This window comes from Teleopsis dalmanni, chromosome 2 (genome assembly GCF_002237135.1).
Source record: "Teleopsis dalmanni isolate 2A chromosome 2, ASM223713v2, whole genome shotgun sequence".
Classification (NCBI taxonomy): domain Eukaryota; kingdom Metazoa; phylum Arthropoda; class Insecta; order Diptera; family Diopsidae; genus Teleopsis; species Teleopsis dalmanni.
Genome location: NC_051847.1, coordinates 52,576,396 through 52,594,733, shown reverse-complemented (window position 1 = coordinate 52,594,733; position 18,338 = coordinate 52,576,396). Strand labels below are relative to the sequence as shown.

The following is an 18,338-nucleotide window of genomic DNA, read 5'->3' as shown; positions in this document are numbered from 1 at the left end:
TGTCCATAAAAGCGACTTTGAAGCACTTTTACTCAATAACGGTTCACTAATATATCTTATACTTAGGTGGTTCACTGTAATATCTGCTCCATTCCAAGAAGATATTGATTTGTTTAGATAAAACAATATATTTTGAATTCCAGCTTATCGTTTTGTTTAGATAAGAAATTAGTTCTCATATAATTTTATTAAACACTTAGAATTTGTTAATAATTGATAATTTTTTTTTTTTTGTATTTTTTAGGCTGATCAACTTACAGAAGAACAAATTGCCGAGTTCAAAGAAGCATTCTCACTCTTTGATAAGGATGGCGATGGTACCATTACAACAAAGGAATTGGGTACAGTCATGCGGTCACTGGGTCAAAATCCAACAGAAGCTGAATTGCAGGACATGATAAATGAAGTTGATGCCGATGGTAAGATTAAATACTTATATAATATAAAATATTTGTATCCAATTGTGGTGTATACACGATCTCGAGTAAAAGTTTGTTGTTACTGGTACTTTGCATTGTCAAGTTTGTTACTCGAGATCGTAAATATATCGTTCATATAAATAAAGAAAGAGAACTAATAAAATTAAATATTATATATTAAATGTTAAAAAGAAGAAAAAAAGCAGTCTCTGAAAACAAAGAAATGAAATTAAAATAATTCATTTTATTTCATTTATAATACTTAAGTGCAAATATTACTGCTGCTGTTTAAAAATATTTATTTTTTTTATAATTTTAGCCTAATAATTTCATTTAACACATATAAACAAAAGTGCATAAATAAAGTTTCGCCAGAGGTGAAAAACCTCAAAACGGCAGAATGAATTTTGCTGCTTGTTTCACAGGTCTTCATATTTTTTTCATTTGGGTGACAAATTCATGAAGTGTACACGACTGAAACGAAAATAAAATTCATATAAAAACGTAAAAATTTGCTTTTACAATAACAGCAATTTTTTCAGTTTGCCGCCATAAAACCGAAAAAAATGAGATACAATAAATAGTACGAGTATTTAATCTAAAAATAGTATACAAAAAAAATTTTGTTTGAATAAAAAATATGAATTTAAGGCAGAGTTATATATATAGATATATATATATTAATGTATCGTGTTAGCAGTAACACGAAAAAAATATACTTATATTCAATAAAATGAATTAATTAAATTCATCAGGAATTTTAATCTGCAAAATAATGACCTAATTTATTTTTTTCTCCTTCATCCAATACTCAGAGAAAAAATTTTTTTTTTTAAATTTGATACTTGGACGAAACGTCCCAACATAATTACTCAATGAACACACTTTTGAAGGATTGAAGTTTTAATTTCATTGAAATTCTGCATTGATGTAATAAAAAAGCTAAATATAGGTTAAAATGTATACATACTTCCATAGAATTATTCGAATCATGTTAGGCAGGTACGATACAAAAAAAAAAAATAAATAAATAAAGTTTTCTGCTTTAAGGTTCCTTTCTACCCTTGCTTCAACACAGATTAAATTTTTTTTTCTTTGAAGGGTTGTTGTATATTTGATTTAAATCACGAGACCATAAAATTTTTTTTTTATTTTTTGTATATTAAAATTTTTATTTGTATTTATTTCACTTTACTTTGATTTTGTGATTCTTCGTTCAGCTGCACAACCTATAAACAAAATGAGTAAGGTTTGCTCCAAATTTTCAATTTTGCCATTGAACCCAGAACTTCTGTTCTGTTCAGCTCTGTTCCCCTACACAATTTGGGAGAGATTATTATACTCGTATGTTGTTCAGTCGTCGTTTTTGGTTAACATTCTCCACTGTCCTTCGTAGAGTACAGCTCTCTCAATTGCTGGCTTTAATAAGTTTGCAAACTGCTGTGATGCTGCACAGGGCCAACTATTTGCCCTGGATTTATAAGTCACTTTTTTTTTCTTATCCAGCACATGCGTGCTTCATTATAGCTTTTTCGTGCTTAATGCACGTGTGTCATACGTACATCGGGTTGTGAAATAGCGAGGACTGTAAAAATGAAAGTTTTTCATATGAAAACTTCAAATTGTAAGCAATTTACTCCTGTTGATTTATCTGACTCACGTTTTCGTTTCTATGTAACTTTCATTACTTTTTCGTTATCGTAGGATTAATTTGGCTGTATTCGTCGCTGCTCTTGCTATTGCGGCAGGCAGAGGGAAAAGGCAACAAATTATTGAGGCAAGTTGTCTCTAGTCTTAATCTGCCATGCCAACAATTTTGATATAATCAAGAAATAACTTTTAATGTCCTATTTGTTTATGGGTGGGGTTTTATTTATTTATTTTTTTTCTTTTTTTTTTTGCTAACTTAAACAAAACATTTTTATTTTTTTTTGTAAATTTTACACAAATTTTCAAATTAATTATTAACATTTATTCAATTTTAAATAAGAATAGCTATGAGCTCAATTTTTTTTATTATTATTTCTGTTTTTAAAAAGGCTTCTAAGAATATTCTTCGCTCTAAAATAACCTTCAAAACATCGGTGATGTTTCTAAATATTACTATAATAAAATTAAATCAACATACACTTTTTTTTTTAAATTCACAGAAGCGTTTTTAAAAACAAAATTTAATTTCAATTTGCTTTAACTTCATATTATAAATTAATATTTATATAATATGATAAAAGAAATAAAGTTTAAATTTGATTAAGACAGACAATTTAATAGTTATTGCCTTAAATAAACTGTAGTTCTCAAGTTACACATTACTAAAATGTACACTTTTAAATTTTAACAAAAAAAAAGGAACAAATAAGTATTATTTTGTTTCAAACTATTAAGATATTCAGAAATTTATTTTTTTTTCTACAACTCATATTTCGGTAAATATTGAAAAGAGACCACTTCACATACAATATTTATCATTTCTTGAACTAGAAACATTTTCATTATTTGTAAAAAACGTTCCAAATCATCAATCTGTTTATTATGTATATTTTTATTAATGCATATATATCTCTTAACTTTTCCATTTTTTTATTTTATATTTTTTTTTTATTAAATGTGTTGTTTTTAATTATTCAAGTCCTTCTACATATTTTCGCGCCGAAAGTTGTACTGTGACAGGACACAGATATCCCGGGCACAACGTTATGATAACGAATTTCAGTAAAGTAGCTATTCTGAATAAGGTTTTCAACTACACTTTATATCAATATAGTAAGACATATAGTAAGATATCGAGCTTTAAATTTAAAAATGCCATCATACGACACCATTTTTATGCTTTTTTTATCTTGAGGTAAAGACACGTTTACAGAGTCATATCAAAATTCCTAATTTTCTGCTTTTACTTCCATTTTAGTTAGTTTTTGGTGCTTAAGAATATAAGATAGTTATTTTTATGTGAATATTAAGCATATGCACACATATTTACTTTTCATAAGTAGATTTTCTGATATTTATTACTGAGCAACACTGTTTTGACCAAGGTGACGAGGCACAGAAAGCATCGAAATTTCTCTTAATCTCTATTTTTTAATTAACATATCGTCCTAAGCAAGCTGATTGTGTGAGGAACTAATATATAATTTAAAAATCTACTAAGTGAACATGGTAAAACTGCAAATATTACTTCAGTGTTAAATTGATATTTAAGTGTAGTTATCACCGACTTATCTCACAGTCTTCTTATGTATAAAAGTGGCTTTACGATTTTAGCATTTGATAATTATTTTTATATGGTATATAGGTATATTCAAAAACATGCTGTGTGTGCTGTTTAATATTTTTTTAGACATTAAACAAAAAGTTTTCTAGCCTAATAGAAATTAATCAATTATTCAAGAAATAAATATATTCGAAACGGCATTAAACCCACAATTTATGGAGATGTTATTTAAATTGTTTTCCTAGTGCGAGTTAGTGTAATTTTTATATCGTCTAATATATTTATATTAAAAGTGAACTACTTGCTTCCACCACCCACACCCAGTAGATACAATGAGTATATCAGAAGAAAAAAGAATAAAATTAAATTTAAAAATGTATTTGCATTTTGCTTTGCATTTATTAGAAAAGCCAACCTGTAAACAAGCAAATTGGAAAACTTTTATCGAATACAGTAGAGTTTCGGTATCAAAGATATAAAGTCAAGGGCTTTTCTTATTTGAAATGCATTTTATTATGCAATATTTGTAGGAACTTATTATATACAAGCATTTGATAGTTCGTTATTTATAATAGTGTTTGTTAAACCGGGAGTCTACTGTATATAGCTTATAAAAAAAGACTGCATTTAATGAAAGATTTTAAAAAGTACTTTGTTCTTTGGGAAACTGGTGAAAAAGATTATGTTCATCATAATCTTATCAAAGTTTTTTCACATATAAATAGCTGCACGTTCTTCAAAAATAAGTATTTCCAGCTATAGATAAGGAAAAAGTAATTAGAAATAAATTATTAAAATATTTATTTTGATGTTGTACATAAATATAAATAAATATGAGTATATGAAATATTTACAATATTTTGGTACATCATAAATATTAATACTTGTTCATCAAAATTTTTCAGATCTTGTCAAAAAAAAAGAAAAAAGAAGAAGAAAATTTTAATAAATATTCAATTTTTTCCATAGTGAAAATAATAAAGCATCATACATTTATTTGAATTTTTGGCATAATTTGCGAGGATTTCCCAAAACAAATTTAATTAAATTTCTTTATTTTTTTTCTTTTTTTATTTATATTTATATTTATATCTGTTTATTTCCGAGTAAATAGTTGTGAGCGCCCTGCCTTTGCGAAACTGTCCGCTTTTAGACACTCGATAGACTGAATATGTGCGCATGCAGTGTTCTTATAGTGTTTTTCTTATTTCTATTTTATTAATATAAATAATATTTTTTTTTTTTTGTTATTTATATATATTTCTTTTTCAAATATTTTATTGAATTTCAATAAATTGTTCATTGCTTTTCATTATTATTTGTCTTAAATTTGCACAACGCCAGAAGCAATTGCTAATTTAATACATTGATGACGGTAATTTGCTTATTTATAGCAAAGAAAAACTTAATATTTTTTATTGTATCTCTTGTCTCGAACCCATACAATGTTTCTTATTACCATATCTTTTCAATTGGCAGCAATTTTCGGCACTCGTCTGGTCTGGTCACTGGTCTGCCTGTTGCCTGCTGCCTGCTGGTGCCAGCCACTCGGTGTAAATCTGCTTCGCCAAATTTTTCCACTATCAACACTTTAATAATGAATTTTTAATGTTTCCGTCATGCCTTCAATTTTTGTAGCTATTGCATTTCGTTTGTATTGAAAATAAGCAAATATAAATATTATATATGTATATAGTTGCAAATAAATATTTTTCAATGATAATCATATGTTCACGAGATTCTTAAATTCTCAACAGTATAGTATTAGAACTTTCAGTTTCAGTTATGCCGATTGGTTCACATAAAGTAAAATGTGGAGATAATAAATAATATGCACTTAAATAAAACCATTCCAACTTTCCTTTCAAGGATTTCATTTTGAATAATATTAAAAACGAAATAATGATATATACATTTTTCATTAATTAATAGTCTTCTTTGTATTTAAAAAAAATCACGTATCTAATTATTAATTTTCTTTTTTTTTTTTTATTACTATTAATAACACAGGTAATGGTACCATTGATTTTCCTGAATTCCTAACAATGATGGCCCGTAAAATGAAGGATACCGATAGTGAAGAGGAAATCCGAGAGGCATTCAGAGTATTTGATAAAGATGGCAATGGCTTCATTTCAGCGGCTGAATTGCGTCACGTCATGACAAATTTGGGTGAAAAATTAACAGACGAAGAAGTCGATGAGATGATCCGCGAGGCTGACATCGACGGTGATGGTCAAGTCAATTACGAAGGTAAGCGACTAAAATCTTTTTTTAAAATGTGTTAGCAAATTTGAATATTTAACATTGATTTGCTTTTAAATATGTAAAAGTATTTTCAAGCTGTTTAAGCTTGAAATAATTATAAATAAATGATATTTATTTATAATTATTAATATAATTTGTGATAATAGCAATTGTCGGTCATTGTATCCAAACTATAACTTTTTTATTTATTAGTAATGATAGTTTAATTTATGAAACTAAAAACTAATATCTATAGATATAGCGCTGGTTCCTGAGGTCTTCGTGTATCCCAAATTATAATACTAGATTTATTTCACTTAAAACGCAATGTTGTATTTAAATATTGCTTAGTATACTATTATTCATATTTTATCACATTTAATTATATACTATATAATTTTAATCGTAAAATTTTTATTTTTATTTTTTAACTATATATAGTTTGCGAATGAGGGTAAAGTATGCCATCAGATATATTATAGTCTGTAGGGATATACAATTTTATTTTTGGCATTTCTCTGGTGACTAGCCTTTAACATGCCCAGGTATTGCCAGTAGGCACTACACCGTGGATAGGGGTCAATAACAACAAAAATGGTGAGAAAACAGTGAGAAAGCTCAAATTAGCAGGTAACTGGAGGTTTGGGCACAAAAAATACAGAAATTTCGATCTTTTGTTTTATTTAATATGATAACTTCTCCAGACATTTCAACTGGAAGCATCCAGAAACTAGTAACGAGTTTATAGCTCGCAATAACGGAACCAAAAAAAAAAATTTGAAATTAATATTTGTGAAACTTATTGAGTGTTTCTGTGTTCTTTTAGCAGATTTCAAGTAAAGTTGCCTTTAGGAGATATTTGTATAGAAGAACTAAGACACATTTTTTGCCAGAGATATTTACAATAGCTCTGCTATTACAGCTTCTTATGGTTGATATATGCATAGAGTTCTTAGTAAAAGTAGTAAAAGTCAGTAACATGACTAAGAAGAATTGATTCATTTTATGAATATGTTATTTTCTTTTATAACAAATTATTTATTCATTAAGAAATATTTGAAACTAGTTTTAAAGCTATTAGTAATATTTTGGTGATTTATCTACTTTTATCTAGTATTTTTGTTGATTCATTGAATATTTTTACAACAATACTCGCTGCTTGCTGCATGCTATAAGAGAAAATGTGATAAATTTTGTATAAAAAAAAAAAAAAATAAAAAAAATACATTGAATCGTTCATTTAAGTAGCGTTTTTAGCAAATTGTGTCAGAAATTATTTTTAATACAATTAGAGCATTTTACTTATCAAATTTTTAAATATTTACTTTTAAATGCTTTATAACAAAAAATGTGAGATATACGTATTTAAAAGTGTATTTTTCTACGAAATATTTAGTTAATTTAGTAATCTATAGAAGTGTGCGGCAAATTTATTATCTGAATAAATTTATAGATTCCTATTTTTTCTTGTGTTTTTTTTTTTGTAAAAATAAGAAAAATGTGTTATATTTGCATTAAATCCAACTAATTTTATATGAAGATTAATAATTTTCACATTTTTTAAATATTCATAACTGTTGACAGAAATCTTTATGCTATCTATCATCTTAATAGAAATTAGATTTCAATAAAACTTATTAAATCTAGGATGACATGAAAATTAATAGATAAAACTTAATAGAAGAAGAGAATAATTAATAGTTAATAGATTATAATGTAATTAATATTATAAAGCTTTAAAATATTATACCGTATGGTATTTAAAGTATATTTTATAATAATAAATAATAATTATATAATTTTTATATAAAGATTATAAAGTCTTTAACATAATATTATGGTACATTCCAGACTTAGTATTAATGATGTGAATTGTGATAAACGCAATTAAATTACGATTTATTTCAATTAAAATGCCAAATTATATTTAGATTTCCTTTTAAACATATTATTACTTAATTCATACTCCATTAGGAGCTTTAAGGGTACAATAAATGATTTCTATATATCTCTATTCTATGACAATTGTATGAGTTTGTTAAACGATTTGCCATTTTAAGTGTTTATTGTCCTTCGCGATGTTGAGTGGGCCTGCCTCTACGCCGGGTTCTCTGGGGATTCCACCTTAGCGCTGCATGAGGTATATCATCATACTGCTTACACAGTGTATGTCGTATCCACACGTATTTTTTCGCTTTCGGATTTCAATATTTATAGATGTTTGGCCAATTTGGTTCCAGAGTTTTTCATTTGATATCGTTCTCTGCCATTATATCTTCATTATGCTTCACAAACAGCTTATATACAATGAAACAATTCAACAGACCTTACTGGTCTGTTAGACAAGAAAGTTAAAAACAATAGAAACAAAGTGTGTGCTTAATTTATTATAATAAATCGAAAAGCATAGCTTAAACAGCTGTTTCTCAAAATATTATTCCACATTTATAATTTAATGTTCATTTAACAGCATTATTGTACTATTCATAATTCTGTTTTCCAGAATTTCTGTAATGCAACGTCTATATCCCAAAATTAATAAACAAAATTGTATTATAAAATCCACCACCCACTACCCCTCCATTAAAAAAATAAGAAAAAAAGGAAAGGAGTGTATTGTTTGAGCACAAATAAATTATTGTAATTGTTATCTGCTACATGAGTAAAAGTAATTTTGCGGTATATGGTCATCTTTCTATCTGTTCCAGTGCAAACCGGTATTTTTGATCTAATCAAATAAATTTTGCCAGCTTCACATGTATTGTTATCATATCACAGAATTAATTTAATATATTCACTTTACAAAATACATTTTGTATAAATATATATATTAAAGTTAACTTTACCTTAATTCACATGTGGTATTTGAATAATTTAACGAATGAAGGCAGTATCTTTTACGTGATATCCACCCGATATTTTCACGGAAATAAAGCAGCAAGAACTGTAGTAGTCCTATATTGTTTACTATATAACCATGTAATAACCATATTATGTTCTTTCTATAACATAAATAAACTGTTTTTTCTAATCTGAGCTGCAATTGCAGCGGTACTACTTTTAACGGTCCTATTCGTTAAACTCACAGGTAAAAATTCACACATCCCGATTGTGCCTTCACAAAACCGTGGTTATAAGTTTACTGGGCTTTGAGCCAGCTTGATTTCTATTGTATTTCCGTTTCATATCTCTCAGATATTTTATTACCGTTTATCTTACCTTATCGCATACATGCAGTCTTGTAATTCATTTATATTTCTGCTCTTTATAGGTATTTTTAATAAATTGATGTATTTATATATCTTAGTAAATTTATTATCTGATTTAGGTTTCTACTTAAACGAATAGCTGATTAAATCTCTTTAGTATTGAATCACACTAGGTCGAATACCGGGTACGTTACTTTTTAGCAATAACGCTTATTGGTAAAGTTAAAACCCATGTGATTTTTTCAAGTACATCCTAAAGCCTAGTTAATAAAGGGATAGCTATGCATTAGCTCTTTGTGGGCTCTCTTCATCAATTGTAAACATTGCTTAGTACTATTATTTCATCACTAAAAGTCATGTGATACATTTTCAAATATAATTTTCATGTTTGGTATTATAGAATATATACGAAACAAACAATATAAATAAGACTCACGTGATTTTTTCTGTATTTATAAATATTTATTTAATTAATTTTGATAAAATAAACATAATTTTGTTGTTTTTCTGGTATTTATTCAGTTGGTAAATTCTTAAATTGTTGATTTGCATAATATAAAAGTTATGTTCTATATTAACGAACGAGGCGTTCTTATTCAACTTCTATAATGTTGTGTAAAAATGTTAAACATTGCTTATGGATACAAAATTATAGATTCGTAGTGGAATCAATAGTTTCCTATTGATTTTACTTATCTAATATTACAAAAAATATACGTGTGGTAGTTATTTGTCACCCATCTATAGAGAGAAAAATTTGGCACGTGAGATATTAGTTTTTTGTTTTTCTTCTTACCTAAAAGTATGCAATTAAAATAGAATTGAAGTATAAATTTTATTTTCACGTATAAAGTATGTAATGAATAATTAATAATTACTAGAGAAGGAGAAACCTTTTTTTTTTCTTTGTTACAATAGAACAAATATTTATTATAATTTATAATGGTAAAAAATTAAAATAGCCTTACAATGTTGAATAACAGCGTGTGATAGATTTTAATAGCGATAAATGCGTCTACGCAAACAATATTATTTCAAATGAACTATCTTTACATGCTGATATTAAAAGTAAATAGTAGATTATGAGAGGAATATATTATATTTTTACCCCTTTTTCCGAAAATGCGTGAAATTTTCCACGTGTGCAAGAAATAAAATGGACTACAATATAATCCAATTATGTTATGTGAAGGATGTAATAGAAAACAGAAGGTTGTATTTTTCTGTAACATTTAAAAAATTTTTTCACAACGAATGATGATGATATCAATCATAATCAATCAATCGATATAAAAATATTGTTAATCATTTTTATGTGAATAGATTAAGTTTATTTTTGTAATACATTTTTATTATTATTTTTTATTTAAGTTTATTTGATATTCTCGTTCTTATTACTGTTGGTTGTTAAAGTAAACAGTAAAGAGCCTACAGATATGCAAATTTGTTCGTTTATCTATGCGTTAGTGGTATCCTTGACATTTGTTTGAGGTAAAAACAAGAATTTCATTGTATAATAGTAGCCTACCGCACCTTTTGTTTTAATGTTTTTTTTTTCTTTCTGAAAAAAATAAAATATCTAAAAATTGTTTTCCAAATTTGCCAATAGCAAACACACCTTGAAAATGAGGAGTGCACTTCCTCAATATTTGCACTCAAATACGAATATAGTCTGTGTTCATTTTAATTACAATTATAGTTTTTGCTGCTATACATTTATTATTAATATATATATATTTTTTTCTTAAATTTTTCTTTAAATTTCTTAAATATTTAAGAATAAACTTTTCACATTAATTCTTTCTTAAAAAAAAGATGGTTGTGACCATTTTACTCACAAATATATCTTTATATAAATATATTTATATATTCCTTGAATTAATATTAATATTAATTAACATTAATACTTTCTTTAAAGAAAAATTAAATTTTGTACATACAAAATACGATTTCACAAAATATCTGTTAAGTCACCCGTTTACTGATAAATATGTCTTTATATAAGTATATTTATATATTCCTTGAATTTTATTTCTATAATAACTGGCAGCAAGCCAAAGTAATATTTTAAGTAAAAAACAAAAGTTAAACAAATTCCCTAATTTATACTTGAGTGCAGTTCATATACGTAATTCTGTGATAGATTTACAAACTCAACCCCCAAAGATCAGCGCCCTTGTCATGCCAGCGTCAGTAAATCCAACTTTATTTCAATGCTTATTTATACTTTTATGGCTAAAATTAAAGCACACACACCTTGTGATTAGGCACGTACTCATCAAAATGTTAGTAGTGTTGATTTTAATTAGCATTAATCAAGCAAATAGCAACAAACTTTTATCGCACATCAACTTCGTATCAAAAATAGCGCACAATATTTGTTTGAACTTCTTCTGAATGTTTTTTTTTCTTCTTCACAATTTATTAATTTGTTTTTCAAATTACGTAATTTTATTTATTTATTAATTTTTTTTTCTGAAATATACATTGTATATTGTTGGAGAGCAATCTACCATTATTATTCTATCATTATATTATTACTAGGTGGGATTATAGTACAATGTGTGACCTATAAGATATATGGGAAGGCTTACGAACCTAACCAAAACAAATTATAAGACTATTGATCTACACCTACACCTACACTTGTCGTTCAACACCTCCCGGAACTAACAAATAGCTTCCATCGGGCTACAAAAACAACGACATTGATTAAAGTTATCCTTTGATTCAAAATTTCACAGCTCAATCGGTTCAGTAATGACGGTGTCAAATTCTACATATTGCAGAATCTGTAGGTGTCAAATTCTATGAATATAATAATAGCCTCATTTTTTCAAGGAGTCTAGTCAAGAAAGCAATAATTATTTAATATTCTGTTCAGTTATTAAAACATTTTAATAGTTTTAAGTTTACTCATATTATATACAAATATATAAAATATTTATATATATATTTTTTTTAATGAAGAATTGTCAGTAATAAAAACATTTCTATTTTTTTTTGCAGAGTTCGTGACTATGATGACATCGAAGTGAGCAGCTAATTTACCTCTTTTTAAGCCTTTCTATGTTTTTAAGATGTTGACGAAGACTGTAGCTGTGCGCAATAACACCATGCGACGTCGTTCTTGCTATGGAAACCATTAAAATCTTAAGCAAACAACAAAAAACAATTTCAACTTAAAACATTTAAAACCCAAATTACGTTATTATTAATGAATACAATTTAAAATGAAAATGAAATAAAATAAAAACACATTCAACACACATACACACACTACTTTAATATTAATTAATATAAGATTTCAATGAGAAATGAATAAATAAAAATAAATATATAAAAATAAAATAAGTAATCAAACTTCTTACTACAACAATATAAAAAAATAAAAACGTTGCCCCTCTGTCTTCTTCACTTGGCACGTTGTGATTGATGAAGGAACTACAACTCCATTTTCCATTTAAATATTTTGAAAGAAATCCAAAAACATAGAAATGATTTCTATGTTTTCTGTAATACCAAAAAAAACAACAAAAAAAGAAAATAATGTTGATAAAATTAATAGAAACAAAAAACAAAGATAATGGCTAATACAACAACACTACATCAAATGCAAATTTTCTTTCACAACAAGTATATATATATATATATATATATATATATATGCATGTATATTTAGTAATATTGAATTTGATGTAATAGAAATTTTGAAGCAAGCATAACAACAACAAATTCTTCTTACATTATTATATTAAAATTATAAAAAATAAAAATTGAAACAAAAATATAAATTAAAAATTTAAAAAAAAACCATATATATATATATGTATTTAAAAATATTTCGATATAAAATTAAATGCCACAATTTAAAGTGGAGAAATGAAAACATTTCGGCAAAGTTGTTACCACCAATTTTTAAGTGCGAAGAGAGGAGGAAGTGTAAAATTGTTCAAAGAAAGCTATTCCAAAAACCTAAGAAAGAAAGAGAGGGAGCGAGCTTGTGAGAGAGAGAGAGAGAGAGAGAGGAAACAGCAAACCTGAAAAGGATTTACTTGAGGAAAGCAGTCTCAACTACAAGTTTTGTAAAATGATAGTTAATATAATTAAAGCAAAATGGCGGCAAACATTTTTAACAATTAACATTTAAGATAACAAAATAGTTTATAATTAAAAATTACAATTCAAGAAAAAAAAAACGAAAAACGAAATTTTTAATGTGAAAGCGGATGAAATACACAAATTGTTTAAAAATATCTTAAAAAGTAAAAATTGTAAAAGCAGAAAAAACATAAATTATATTAATGTTATAAGTAAATGAATTATTTTCAGAACACACAATTAAAATCATACACGTACACACACACATACTCACGAACACACATTTAACTTTGCTTTTGTCATGGACATACTAAACAAAACAAACCAAAAAAAAAAAAACAAAAAATATGTGTATGCTAATTGTCTTTTAAATTAGAAACAAAACTAAAACGTCAATGTGTGCTTAAAAGAAAACTATCTGAAGAAGCTCTGCTTTATGTGGCTCCGCCAAAATAGGCTACGTTAAAATAGTTTTTAAGAATAAATTTCCATTAATATTTAATCATCGATATAAGTATTTCTTATTTGTGTTGAAACTGTACCGCAACTCTTCAGGTTCTTCTCATCGAAGCTTTGAGTTAAGTGAGTTGATGAGGAGTGGTCATTAACTGCTGTCTTCACCTTTTTTCGCTTCTGAGATTGCAGCTGTAGACTCAGCTTTAAGGGTCAAGTGTACATTAAGTATATAATTATTATATTATATATTATATTATATTATATTATATTATATATTATATATTATATTATATTATATATTATATTATATTTATATTATATATTATATTATATATTATATTATATATTATATTATATATTCTATTATATATTCTATTATATATTATATATTATATTATATTATATATTGAGAATCGATTAGAAAATCAGAAAAAAATGGATATGCACTTCAGGTTTTTTTTGTTTTCATTTAATTTCGTATCGAAAATATTTTTAAATTATTCTTTCTATATTGTTTTTTTTTTATCTACTCTCGTCTTTTTAATATAAATAATCAAAATTTATACTTGTCTAATAATTTTCTACTTTTATAGGCTTTAATTAGATTGAATTAAAATTAATGTACATTTAAAATTGTAGATATACTAAATACATCCAAGGAAATTGTCAGCTAGAAATATAGATTAAGATTCAATTTGAAAAAGGGTTTTTTTCCACCATTATTTTTTCCCTTCTGAAACTGAAAAAAATGTGCAACAAAACAATTGCAGCTGCTAAAGACGGAAATCACCGGGCATTTTTTTAGTTTTTTAAATATTTAATTTAGTTTCTTTTATTGAATGAATATTTTACTTTTAATATTATTCATAATATTTCATTAAATATTACCGTGTCTCCAGGTATTGTCATTAGGTAATACAACTTGGGCATGGGTCTGTAACCATGAAAATGGTTATGGATCCATGACAGGTACGAAGCTCTAGTCAGTAGATAACTGAGAGTTTGGACACATGAATAATGTAATCTACCGTAATAGTAAAATTATAATATTAATAAACAAAACGGTTTTTTTTTATTAAAAATGAATTTTTATTAATATAAAATGTATTTTTAAGGAATAAAAATGTATTTTTAAAATATATTTTTATTAATTAAAATGTATTTTTTGTAATTCTAAATATATGTTAATTAATAATATATTTTAAATAATAATATATTTTAATTAATTAATAATACATTTTTATTAATAAAAAATATATTTTTATTAATTAAAATATATTTCTATTAATCAAAAATATATTTTTATTAATGAAATAATATTTATTAAAATAAATACTAATAATTTTTATTAAATAAAATAAATAATAACATTTTTTTTAAATAAAAATTATTTTTAGTAATTAAAAATAATTTTTAGTTATTAAGAAAATTATTTTAATAATTAGAAATTATTTTTATTAAATAAAAATATACATATATTTAGTTATTAAAAATTATTTTTAATAATTCAAAATTATTATTATTAATTAAAAATTATTTCTATTAATTTAAAATGATTTTTATTAATTATAAATTAATTAATTTTTAATTTGTATTACTTATTTTTTAGGAACTATTACCTGTTGGTTTTATATTACTATTAAATAAAATATTAAATACAGTTTTTAATTTAATATAATATCCCGGATGATACGATGTAACTTGAATAAACTAATCTCAATTATTCTTAATCAAATGATAACTACAAATTTTAATTAATAAATTAAATTAAATTAGTTTTCTTCCCAATTTGAAAAGTAAATGTAAAAGTAAAAAATACGTTTTTATCATTTAATTGGTGTGGTATTACACAGCAACAAACAAATAAATAATATTAAATATAAAATAATTATAACTTATGTTTAAAAAATCAACTTTTATTAATACATATAAACAATAAAAATTCATTGTAATTCTAGCAAGCATAATTTCGATTGAAAGGAAAAATTTTATTAAATACATAACAAAAACGAATCGAATTGGAATTTTATTTAAAATTTAACCATTAAGAGAAATGATTTGAGGTCTTTTTTTCAGTTCCATTGGTCCATATTACCAGAAATAGCTGATTTATATCGAAATTAACTTACCACCATTCGAGCAAAAAGTAACATGTTCTCCATATGCATGCAGCTATCAGGTTCTTCAGACAGTAAAATTTTAGAATATATAAATTTTCTAATAGGTCGAACCGTACAAAGATCATCTTATATTTCTCACTATGTTGGCTACAGATATCCTTTCAAACAGATTTAGACTATACATGGTTATGTTATTGAATAGTTTATGGTGGAGACAAAAGTGAAGTAGAAAAAGGGGAATAAATGCTTTCAAAATGTTCAATTATCATACATTGGAGTTTTCATATACTTGTATACATTTCAATAGAACTTTTTAAGATATCTTTATGTGAGGACTCGCATTTTCATTGGGTCCATTTTCAATCTACCTACCTAAAACTCTATTCTCTATTTTCTCATTCCTACATTTAATTTTACCGCTAATTTACAATTTCAATAATTGAACAAAGATTAGTAATCAATAAATTAATTATTAAAACCTCAAATGTGCAACCACCTATAAATATGTCAAATATATATATTATATATACATATATGGTATACGTATTACCGATTATGCAAATTAGAAAAACATACAAATTGAATATATTTATATATATATATATCAAAAATGTATTTTATAAAGAATAAAATTAATAATAATATGAAAATCATTAGCAAACTGTACCTATTCAAGTGTGTTGAAAACATAAAAATGTAAATTAAATTAATTTAATTTAATTTTATTATAAATTTAGTTGATCTTCTAAATATTTGCATTTGCTTTCTCTATAATAATATATTCTCATTTACTGAATCCGTATTTGCAAACTATAGAGATGTACTATTATTTAAAGGTAACAAAATAACATGTCTTCTCCAACAGGCTTTGACCTTCGTATATGTATTTTAAATTTGGATATAAAATACTTATGAATTATTTCATATATAGTATATATCTAAATATAAAGTAGTCATACATATAATGTTTATATATAGATAAAACATTTGTAACATTTCTATAAGACGACGGCTAAAGGATAAATGAAAAATCAAACTACAGTCGGAGGCGGGAAGGATTCAAAATTATACTTCTCAGTCTCTTTAACGTGATACTCTGCTTTCATAAAAATTATTAAATGTGAGGTTCTTGCGTTTTTAACTAAATTTTTTATACTAAACCTTTCTTTAATATGGTTGAAGATTGACAAAAATGGAAAAAAAGCAATTATAAGCCTTCAAAGTATAGCTTAAAAAACTAAATTATAACAAAAAACGTATAAGTCAAACAAAAAAAAAAAAGATCTATAAAACTATATAAATATAAAAAAGAAATCTAACACCTTTACTAAAGAATAATATTAAAATAATATAAAAAAATTTATATATACACAAATGTTCTATTGCAGTGTGAAACACAAAATAAATTATTTTTCTAAGTAAACTTAATTATTATTTCTTAGCCTATATTTTAATTAAACAAACATTTTCAAAAAAATTTGTGTATCTAACAATTGTATATATGCATATATATATATAGTATAAATATATGTATATGTATGTAATAGTTTTACACTGCTAAATTCATAATTTTTTAACAAATTAAGTAATGGTAATATATATAAAAATAAAATTAAAAATTTAAAATTAACTACTCATAAGCACAGTACATTTATAAATATATAACTTAAATATATATATTTACATTAAAATAATTATATATATATATATATATAAGGAACACTTAGCAAATTGAATGCAGCAACGAGTTTTCGTCTCCTCTTCCTTTTTTTATTATAAAAAATAAAAACAAAATTAAATTTTAAAAATATATAATATAAATAACAAAAAGATTAAGTTTAAATTAATGAAATATATAAATATAATAGATAAAAAATAAAGCTTTACAAAATTAATTAATTATATAATTAGTAATTTATATTATAATAAAAAAAAAATACAAAAGAAAATATAAATATCTTTAACATAATTAAATTATAAATTTGTGTGTGTGTAAAATAAAATATTTATTTATATCTACAAAAATATAAATTACAAAAAAAAATTAAAAATAATGAAACAAATATAAAATCAATTTTCACTGAAAAAGACTTATCTTTTCACCACTTCACATACTTTGAAATATTCAATCATTTAAGCTTTTAAGCTTTGCATTTTCTTAAGTTTTGTACTGAATAACACTGAAATTTTTATACACCACGATTCTGTATTCACCATGATCGCTAAACAAATTATGCTGTATGCCGTATGGTGAATATTTGAAATTTATCGTTGAAAAGTAGCAGAGCAGAATTGGCTCATTGTGTGTAAAAATATAATTTAATCCATTTCGTAGGTAAATTATTTTAAATGCAAAAATTTCTTAAAATTCTTTGTAATATTATAAGAAAAAATATTAACAAATACAAATACAAAAATCAAATTTAATTAAATTAACAAAACCAAAAAAGAAAAAAAAATCGTGAATAACATTTGCAAGTATTGGTAAAAAAATTATAAAGTAGAAGAGTATAAATATATATAAACATTGAATTTAACTTTTAAAAACAACACAAAGAAATGAAAAAAAAAA

At 24.7% G+C, this 18,338-nt stretch overlaps 1 protein-coding gene across 1 annotated transcript; it reads left to right on the top strand.

Annotated features, from left to right (window-relative positions):
* Window positions 1-243: 243 nt before the first annotated feature.
* LOC119685104 (calmodulin) lies at window positions 244-12,357 on the top strand (the record flags this gene model as incomplete). Its single annotated transcript, XM_038099310.1, is given in 3 exon segments — window positions 244-419; window positions 5,644-5,886; window positions 12,099-12,357. Coding segments are annotated over 3 exon segments (448 nt in total), but the record flags the coding sequence as incomplete, so codon positions are not given.
* Window positions 12,358-18,338: the final 5,981 nt, after the last annotated feature.